At 42.5% G+C, this 10983-nt stretch overlaps 1 protein-coding gene across 2 annotated transcripts in view; it reads right to left on the bottom strand.

Annotated features, from left to right (window-relative positions):
* The window catches only part of TENM1 (teneurin transmembrane protein 1), a 490026-nt gene that overhangs the window by 236318 nt on the left and 242725 nt on the right, over positions 1-10983 (bottom strand). For both annotated transcript variants that reach the window (XM_019521566.1, XM_019521567.1), the window contains one exon: positions 9521-9721. In XM_019521566.1, the coding sequence (XP_019377111.1) occupies positions 9521-9721 (201 nt within the window). The remainder of the gene's footprint in view (positions 1-9520; positions 9722-10983) is intronic.

Here is a 10983-nt window from a genome sequence, read left to right as displayed (position 1 = left end):
GCTGCTACTGATGAAGTGAGTGCTGCCACACTCATGTTGGAAGCATAAGGGTCAGAAAGCCAGCGACAGGAAGAATGGTTAATGTCAATAAGACTCTGGGTGCCCAAAAGAGAGCCACGCGAGCATTCACAGATGATGCGGTCGGCTGTCTGAGCTTGGGCACCACAGCTGCAAACCGTGTCATTGGAGAGGCCCCAAGAATGCATGCTCGCCTTCAACCATCCAATGCCCGTTGTGAGATGGTTAAGAGCAGTCCAGACCCTGTAGGGCAGGTGCCATCCTGAGGGGTAGAAGCTGGTGTTGGGAATAAAATTTTTTAGCTGCAGATCTTGTCCAGCATATTGCCTGCTCCACTGATAGGAGTCCTGTCCTGTGGGTAATAAGCCATCTGCAGATTCAATGAGCTTATTGGCCTGAGTGGACAACAGACTCTGAGACTTCAGGCGATAGTTGGTTTTCTGGATTGCAGCTACTAAGCTGGAGTTCAGAGAACGGTCCAGATCTTGGACTGTGAGGCCTAGGGCCACGGTGGCAGCTTGTCTCCAGATGTCAGGGGGTGGAATGCCTGAGAGGACTGGAAACCAGTAAACTGGAGTTGGCATAAGGCACCCGGTGATAGTCCTCATGATGCTGGCAAGGCTGGAGCCCACTAGCTTGGTGTGTGTTCCAGCCTCATACTGGTGCACAGTACTCAGCAGGAGCATATGCAAGTGCCAAAGCGAAGGTGCAAAACGTTTGGAAACTTGCACCCCAGGTAGTGCCAGCAAGGTGATGGATGAGAGCTTCTTGGCTATTAACCTTACCCTGGATACCTTCTGGATGCTGGCAGTAGGTAAGGGTCCAGTTCAATTGGACTCCTAGATAGGTAACAATGTTCAAGTATACAGTTGCCAATTAACTTCTCACACTCCAGCTGGAAGGCTTGGCAGAAGATAAACCAGCTCACAGGAAAAAAACCTAAAGTGCAAGTAAATATGAAGTCAAAGCTGATGCCATTTCAGCTCAACTTATGCATAATGGCCACTACAGCAAACCTGACAAGGAATTCACTAGGCAGATAAAGACACGAGTCAGACAGCTATGGAAGACTCATGGTCCCATTGCACACCCATCTGGAGAATTCAGTACTGAAGAAATGAAGGCAGCCCTTAAGCTCTTAAAGACCAACAAATCACCACAGCCTGATGCCATACATGCTGAATTTCTTCATAACTCTGGGGAGATGATGGTCATTTGGCTTCATGAGCTTATCTCCAACTGCTTCAAATATAACATGATCCCTTGCATCTGGAGAAAGGCCACAGCTCTTGTGGTCCTAAAGCCTAACAAGCCCAAGGATGATGCAAAGAGCTGTAGAGCAATCTTCCTTCTGTGCATCCCATACAAGCTACTGGAACACCTTATTCATGCCTGAGTCTACCCCATAATTGATTTACAGGTGCCTAAGGAGTAGGCTGGTTTCAGATGCAGAAGGGCAACAGTGAAGACACTGAAGAGAGCTTTGAGGCTGGGGAGAAGGTTGGTGCTGTCCCGGTGGGCCTCCCTGCTGCATACAACACTGTTGGGCTCCATGGCCTCTCCTACAAGTTCCTCCAAAAGATACCTGACAAAATTATCATAAGCTCATGCTTCAGAACCACAGTTTCACTCTCAGGACCACTGATGGACAGGAAAGCCACTCTAGAAGTCTCAAGAATGGCATCCTGTAAGGCTCAGTACTCTCTCCATTGCTTTTTAATGTGTACAATGTTGACCTACCTGACACCCAGTCCAAGAAGTATGGCTATGTCAACGGCTTGGCTCTCACCAAATCAAGCAAGCAACCGAAAGCTACTGAATCCACCTTGACATCAGACATGAACACCCTTGCTGATCACTTCCATAAATGGCGCCTCCAGCTCAGCCTTGCTAAAACAGTTGTGACAGCTTTCCACTGAAATAGCAACCAAATGAAGAAAGAAATCGAAGTCAAGTATTTTGCTTATGTCCTAGTGGCATGAGTCTTGATATTCTAAGGAAGAGATACATAGGCCAGGTAGTAACAGCAAGATACACTGTGTTACCCATTTCAGTATTGTCTGTATAAAGAAAGAGCTTGACCTTTAAAATGTCTGGCTATGGCTAGAAAGAGACCATCTGAATGGTCTGGCCCTGACTAAATGCTAAACGCAAGTCACAGATAAATTTGGTGTAACATTTCTCTTCTACCGGTGCACTGTGTGGTTTCAGGAAGATGACACTGATGGATTGGTTTAGATTAAGATCTGAGACCACCACCGAACAGGAGTTCAGGTGAGACTCCAGAATTAACCTGTGAGACATATTATTATATAACAGGGTGAAGTTACAAGAGTCTGAAGCTTATTCACCCTCCTGGATGAATAAGACAATGACGACAATCTCTAGAGGAAGTTATGTATGGAAGTCTGAGAGGGGTGGAACAGAGATTTCCATGAGTCAAAAGTGAAATCTCAGGCAAGAATAAGTTCTCGCTGTGCGTGAACAAGTCTTTTCTGTATTGTGGGCTTAAAAAAAAGACTAAATGTGCCTGTACAGGGAAATGACAAGTGGATACATTTCTGTGGTGGACATTATAGAACCGGTTATACAAGGTCATTGTGTTTTAATGGTAAATAGTTAAGAATCTGTAGTATTAAAAACTAAACTAGTTCTAAAATAGGGCTGCCTCTATTGAAAATCCTTTTCCATTTTGAAAAAAAAATTAATCCAATATATGCATTCCTGCTCTATATCAAGACTTCTAAACTCACAGGAAGCAGCCACTACCTGTGGCACTAACAAGCCAACCACCAGGCCTCCAAGTGCAGCAGCTTCAGGTCTGGATGGATCATCTGGATCCAGACTGGACAGCCTGAACAGAACAGAGGCTGAGTAGACACCTGTAGTAGGTCTGTTAGCAAAAGGTATCTTGTCCAGCAGGGAGCTACAAGAATGAGTTTCCCTTTGTCTCTTCTGATCTTGGATGAACTGGTGGAAAGGAGCAAAACAGGCCTTTGGCATCTGGCAATGATCATGAATTCAGATTTCCAGTGTTAAAAGCTGAAAGCCTTTAAGATAAGCATTTACTTAGCAGAAGGCAATTATTTTGGTGGCAAGAGGGGATGTCTTTCCCCCCCATCTGCTATCCCCAGCCTCCTTGTTGCTGACATTGGGCTTCTTGGTAATGAAGTTACTAGGTTGCCCGATCCAACATTCTTCCAATATCTACCTAAGGGGGAACCCCTGCAGAGAAACCCAAAATGATACCCCCTAATTGGGCCACTTTGGATAGGATAGCATACCATATGAACTTAATGGTTCCAGCATCATTTTCAGAAAGTAGAGGAGAAGCATTCATGTCTGTCCCTGGGGAGAAGGTGCAACTGCAGCAGTTGTGAAGAAATGTAAGATGTTTTGAATAGCAAAATTGTGGGGTAATTACCAGTTTTTGGTATTGTGTGCTCGTCTGGTATGGAAATCATCTCTGGAAGCAATCTTGATAACAGTGGGCTCATAACTAGCATCTTGCCAAAGCCAGTGTCGTAGTCTGTGATTCTCTTGTTTTGATCAGAAATCCTATTATAGATCTGAGATAAACCCTTCACTGAACCTGCCATGATTCTGTCAACAGTTCCAGACTCCATGAATCAACATTTTCTAATGAAAAGTGTTTGTGTTTTTAATTACATGCATCAAGACTGTAGCAGGTCCTGTATCAAAGGCTGGCCTGCTCTGCTTGGCTTTTTATCTTACAGAACTGGTCACAGTAAAATACTGCAAGATTAGCTTTGTCCTATTTCATCTGAACTCTTATTAGGCAAAAAGCAAAAAAAGGAGAGTGAGGAATAAAAAGGTACGGGCAATTGTTAGGAGGACCCAGGAGTTTCCCATCTCAGGAGATGCTCAGGACATGGAGCCAGAGAGAAGGTGATTTTTTTTCTGATTCCTTCTTAGCATCAGATCTCATCACGTGATCTTCCAACATCTGGGAAGAGCTACCTCACCACGCTACATCTTTGAGCATGTGCTAGAAATAACCCTAAAGGTGATGCTGCTCAGTATCCTGCTGCTTCTCTGCTGTCCCTCTCATAGTAACTTCCCAGGAGGTCACCAGAAAGGTAACATCCAAAAGCACTGGCAACTTTCAGTTCAATAAAAATAGCCACAGATTTTTATTTGTCCATATATAGGTACTTTTCATCTTAAACAGTCTCCGGTCTGTTGCTATGACAATTCTGTGACTTCACCATAAGTCTTGTTGACTCTTAATCAACCTTTTTTTCCCCTCTGTAAAAACAAACTCAAGTCATGCCTTTTTCTTACTCTATTCTGTTTATTCTATTTCTTTCAGCAATCATTTTTCATAATATGTTTATAAGATAAAATAACCTTTCACCTGCTTTGGATAATATACGGTTTTAACCCAGGCAAAGACTTATCATGATAGTTTGAAAGGAATGGAGGGGAAAAAAAAAAGAAAATCCTCTCTGTGGAGCAACCCACTGCTCTTAGGAATACATGCCCATCACCTACACGGTTTGATTACAAATTAGCTGTTGACATTTGTGCTATAATACAATCATGTTATTCGGCATCTACTATTAAAAATAAAATGTACTGAAATGAAAAATGAAGTTTTTCTACCACCTGGTTCAGGGCTACTCTAAAGCATTTACTGTTATGGAAAGAGGAGCAATCACAGGGAATGTGGGACAAAGAATAAAAGATGCTGAAAGAAAAGCTCTTAAAAAAAAAAAGCCTCTTGAACAGGAGATGCCAACCTGAGATGTTCAACTGCTGACCCAAGGACGTGGACTTGTTGCTTCCTGCAGAGATCTGAGTGATATGGTGCAGAAAGCTTCTCAAAGCAGAGATGTTGTGCAGGCTTCACCAATATCTAACACGGTTAGGAGGGTTCGAAGCCTTTTCCTCTTTCAACTGATGGTCTCTTAGACCACGGGTCAGTAATCTTACCACGGGTCACAGTTCCCCTCTGGCCTCTCCAACACAGGTGAGCAAAGGAAAGCAGTCCTCCATGGCAGGCTGAAACGGCCCATGGCAAAACAGAGATTGGATCAAACAGCTGGAGGTTGGTGTATGTTTAATAAAATGCAGACCAGCACTAACCTTCATGGGCCAGATTCAGCCTCTGAGCTGTAAGCTGCTGACCCCTTTCTTAGACCATTTGGTGCTTTACCCCAGTGAATTCTGAAATCTGCCGTGTGTAGATGAAACGAGGAGTGTGCGTGCACGACACTTTATAGTGAGCTAAATGCTTTTGCACCACTTTAATGGTGTCAGTGTTTGCATGCCTCGGCAACGTATTGCACATTAATTCCAGCCGCTGTAGGAAATTCGGTGGCACAATGCGCCTTAAATGACTTGGAGTGCAGTAAACTAAAACCCCTCCGAGGAGTTTCAGTTTGCTGCCCCTACCGTCGCAGAGCGAAGCACCGGCCTCTGTGCAGCTCCATGGCTCTGCAGGGAGCCCTGCAGGCAGCCTGGCAGCAGCCCGGGAAAGCAGCTCCACCCAAGAAAAGCAGAGAGCATAATCTTCCTCCCCTTCCCTGGAGCCTGCCTGACTGAGCTGTGCAGGGCCCCGGTGCTTCCCTCTACAGCTGTGGTGCCCCCTGGGACTGCCCGAGCCAGGCGCCTGTGGGTGGGTGCTGCCTGGGGGGGCCACACCTGCCGTGGAGGGAAGCACCGGGCCCTCCCATAGCCCAGGGACTGCTCTGCCTGCCCACCAGCAGCTTGGCCTCCCCTCCCTGCCGGAGAGGCAGGTAAGTCAGCAGGGGTTTAATCCATCCTAAATTGAAGCGGTGTTTTTTAAAACCCACCGCTTCAATTTAGGGCCCCTGTTTCATCTACCCCCCCCCATGTATAAATATACGTTTCCCTTTATTACCATATTCTTCCTAAAACCCCATCCGTTCAATCATGTCAGAGTCCAATGTTTGTATTATCCCATGGATTCATTTCCCCTAAAACTGGATCCATGCACATTAACATTAACATTTTTCCTACTGAAGATAAAAGGAACACTGCTTTCTCTGCAACCGCTATGAAACATATAAGGTGAAAGAGTTAAGACGGCATGCATGATCTTAATTTTTGCCTTTTCTTGACTTCTGAGTGCTTAAGCCGACAGTTTTAGGATACTCTTTAGGCAGCTTTTTGATGAAGTAATAGCAATAGCACACTCCTGCTTCTAAAAGATCTAACCGAAGAAGAAAGAATTAGAAGGCACTCTACTCGTGTAAACACTGAACGCAGCATTTCTATATAAATCAATAAGAAGAAGTATGTTGATTAGGGAAAGAATTGCTTCTTTTTACATAAAGTTATTTTTATAGATCGGCAAAAATGGAAGAGGCAATACCAAAAATATCACAGCTCTGGAGTTTTTGTAGGTTTGTTTTTAAGTGTGGGAGTATATTTGGTTTGGTCATTCTTGTTTTTATAAAATATATTGGACGCACTTACCAAGTTTTCCCTCCAAGCAGACATGTGCTACAGCTCGAATTATGTTCTCCCCTATAAGTAAGGAGATTCTCTCTCAGACCGGAAGGAAGTTTGCAGCGAGATCCCCATTCGGACCACAAGTTTTAAGTCTGCCTGCATTAGGGAGGTGACTTTGGGTATTTCTCCTGGTAATGCTAGTGTCATAAGTCAAATCTAAGTAAAAACTGACTTCATACTAAAACCTCAGCTATAAATTATGGGCTTGAAGAAATTATGGGCTTGGTGTCTGAGTGACAGTCTTTGCCCTTTGTTATACAGGAGGTCAAACTAGTTAGTCAGAATGGCTCCTCCTGCCTTAAAATGTATGCGTTATTTCAGAAGACCTCAAATCTTAGCTCCAAACTTCACTGCTCATTAGGGATTACAGTAACTGTGATGCTGATCCCCTGCTTCCGTGTCCCCTAAAGGGAAAGTTTGGTATTCGCTCTTTTATTGAAGTGTCTTAAGGCTTGAAGAGAGACAACGCCTGCCTGCCAGTATGAACCCCATACTCATGGATCTTTGCAAGGCTCAGAGTAGTCAGCTGTGATCTGAAGAGGTAGCCGAGTCCTCTTTCTGATGGAACAGAGAGATCCACCTAGTCAAATGTCTCAGCGCACCTTTTCCATTGCTGCCTGGTATGGTATAAGAAGAGGTTTTAATTTCCTTTTTCAAAGAAGAGTATGAAAATCAAAAAGGAATTGTCAGTACTTTGAAAATGTTTCGCATTGTCTATGAAATACAGAAACTGGTAAGCTAGGTCACTGCAGGTCCCATATTCTTGTAGTCAATACAGAAATCTAATTTACCTAATACTAAATAGAGATTCATTTGCTTCTCTGACTTTAGATATAAAGAGATGCTAAGAGAAGATAAAAATGTCTGAAGTAGCCTGATTGACTTCTGGTCTATCACCTACAAGTTGTTCACTGCTTCCTGAGTCTAGATGAGTGGTATGTGGTTTACCTTTTTCATCCCAGTTGTTCTAAAAGAAATTCATGTTTTTCTCAACCCGCATATGGAGGCTCCCTTACTCTGACCTTGTTGACTTCCTCTTCTGATGTTTTTCTTTCTCACTAAAATCAAACTTTGCTTCCAGTACATGCAATAGCCATTGACCTTAGGAAGAAAGTCTCTTTCACTGATGTCTATACTTCAGTCTAATACTCATTGTATTGTCACAACAATCCTGGCTCTGGTTTAATAGCTATAAAGAGAAAGGCATCTAAAAGGAGAGATCTGTAATATCCAGCTATAAAGGGAGATTCATGTGGGTGGTTGTAAAAGGCCGCTTTCTTGGCAAGTACAGAGACAGTTGAGAGGGGAAGTTGTTTTTCTTATTGGTTGATAGAAGCAAGAAAAAAAGTATACTTTCTTGCAAAAAACACATTGAAGGAACTTTGAAAGCCTGATACAAACAATAAAATCAAGACCTTCAGCACAGTGCCTTCTTTAGTCACCCACCGTATTCTGCAGTTAACGACATTCTCATAATTAGCATGCAAGAGACAAACTTTAACAGCCCTTTTGGAGCTTCTTGGTATTGGGGCTATGGCAAGTCCATTACTGCAACAGCGTTCTTTTGCATATTTTATGCAAAACAAATTTAGTACACATACAACACCTTCCCTAACTATCTGTTTTATTAATGGATATGCTAGTGTATTACCATCCTTTAGGGAACCTTTTCAACATGTAATGAAACACATGATAAAAATGCAGACACTAGGGTTTTCACATTGGTTGTTCAAAGCTGATAAGGGGAACTCTTATCAAAGGAAGTATCATATCCAACAGTCTCATAATGAGATGAAATCCCATGGCCCACAGTGAATGATGACGGTGATGAATGATCTTTGAAATGACCATTTGCTAAACATTCAGCATTACTGACAGTACAGTGTAAATATACATATGTATAAATATCTCCACTATTTCGACACAATGGTTCCAACTCAGCAGAGACCAACTCAACATATGCTTAATGTTAATGACTTCAGTAGGGCTTAAGCAAATGCCTATAATGCTTTGCTCTTAGCAGGGGAAACGTACATGGGAAACAAAGAGATCTTCTCCCATCTGCACCTGTACATTAGTAAGATCTTTTCCCATCTGCACCTGTACATAAGTAGCATTAATATTAACTGTGCACTAAAGGGCACTCTCAGCTCCAATGTACCTATGGAACTGGAGGGCCTACAGCTACTCAGAACATTTCAGGCCTGGACCATTAGTTGTACTTTATGGAATTCAATCAACCTCTCACTTGGATCTATTTTGCATTGTAATTTGAGACGTTAACCATCAACTGAGCTTTATAAGTTGTGAACTTTCTCCTCAAAAAGGCAATGGCACCTGCCTTGAAAGTTACACAATCTATTCAGGCATAAAATGTCTGAGTCTTTTCAGTTCAAGACAACTGAATGTAAATGTACAAAGTATATAATGAGATCATCTCTACACTTGAACAACAACAGTTGGACTAAACCTTGATGGTCCTTTAAGTAAGAAATTAATGTTTAACTTCATGGTTTAGAATGGGAAGTCAATTCTTTCGTCACATTTCCTTAGGCAAAGGCTCCTCTTATCCATAAGTTCCTGGACTTAGGTCATGTTCTTCTAGTGACGTCACTACAGCTGCTATTTTCTGAGTATCTTTCACTACTGCAGTCTACCATTTTGCACTGTAGGTCTGATCCTGCAAGAAGCTAGGGAGTTCCTGAGAGATGCTGAGCACTTTTAATTTGAAATTGAAATTAGGAGGCAGTCAGACTTCAGCACAGGTAGCACTTTGGTTGGCACGTAGCAGTGTAATCAACAGACTTGTCATAGAAAAAAAACAAACCAGGAGTCCCAAGCTCATCTTATATTCATATCCCACTGAACCACTATGCTGACTCCATCTTATTTGCTACGTCGGTTCTTATTAAGACTGGTGTAACATAATTATTTCTTAACAGAAACTGACCTGAAAGCACAAGAATTTGATAGGCTTTATTAAGAAAAACCCAAGCCATACCTGTTGAGCAGTCTGGACCTGTCCACTGTGGCTCACAGCTACACACTCCAGTATCCAAGAGGAAAGTCCCATGACCTGAGCACTGCTCTTGACACACAGGAAGAGATGTCTCACAGTTTACTCCTCCCCAGCCCGTGGAGCAGTGACATTCCCCTTGAACACAGACGCCATGGCCAGAGCACATAGGATCTAAGCAGTCCTCTGGAATGAAAAAAACAATTTTTGAAGCATAAAAGTGACACATCTACCTTGATTTTCTAATCATATACAGCTTAATGGGTTCAATTTTAATTAGGCAGTAAAATAGCTCTGTGCAAATACTTTGTTCAAGCTGAAGAAATATTAAGAAGCAGAGGATGGGGGGCGGGGGGAGGGGAGGAAGATAGGTCATGTGAAAGTACTGTGAAGGTCCTATCCAGGAACTTCGCTCACCTTCATACATTATTCTATTCTTTTTAGTCGTCTTTTCTCAGGTCCGCTATCTTGAAAATGTGGAAAGTTAAAGGCTAAAGATGCCACTTCTCCTTTAGCCTATTAAAACACTGACTGTTTGCACTGCTGCACTGCTCTACACATGCAACACAAGGCTATGAACTTCAATGAATCTTTTGTGATACTGAAGCACCACAATGCATGCATATGACCAAAACCAGCTTTTACCTACATTTCGGCTAAGTTGTAACCACAAGCATGCAGAAAAATGTCTAAATTAAGAAGCCAGTGTAAATCTGCATGCAATAATAGGGGCCATTACAAATCATTATGGCTCCACTTGTCATGTACAGCTTTTTAAGTATTTTTAAAAAAGCAGATTATTTCCCTGATAGGTACACTGACTTGTATTTCAGTATGAGAACTAGGCAAGGAATAAGGAGAGATCTTAACTGCTGTTTCAGAAATTCTGCACTGTGTTTCTACTCGGGCATGTTTGCAACATTTCTGTTTGCTCTTGGAAAGGAAAAAATTATGCTTACAATTATTTGTATGCAAGTTAATTTGGGCTCTCTAGCCAGGAATCTAGTACCAGAAACAAAATCATGTGGCTCCTCACCAGCCTTGAGTAGTGAATCCTTGACTGAATATTCATTTTAAACAGCTTATATGCTCATAAAAGGCATACGCTGGGCAACTGCAGATAATGAACGGATTCGTAAAAGTCATAATCAGCTGATGAACAATTTGCAAACAGACAAAAGAGCTAAATTTGTTCTCAATTTGGACTAAATACAGAATTCAGCAAGCTCTGTTGAATAATTTTAAATCAGGTGTTAGTTATGCCTGTGGAGTCTTTATAGCCTTTTGTATAAACCCAGCACTTCTTTATCAAGCAAGCTTTTCATCAAGCCCCTTAGCTTGACTGCTTCACAGACCCAGCAAGAGTAACTTCAGCTGACTGATGAGGAACTGTGCAAGGAAGGGGGAAGAAGGAAAATTCAGTTACGATCCAGGTCCTGGAGTTGGAG

The sequence above is a fragment of the Gavialis gangeticus genome, unplaced genomic scaffold, assembly GCF_001723915.1.
Source record: "Gavialis gangeticus isolate Ggan-Ray unplaced genomic scaffold, GavGan_comp1, whole genome shotgun sequence".
NCBI classification, from domain to species: domain Eukaryota; kingdom Metazoa; phylum Chordata; order Crocodylia; family Gavialidae; genus Gavialis; species Gavialis gangeticus.
This window is presented reverse-complemented; position numbering and strand designations above follow the sequence as displayed.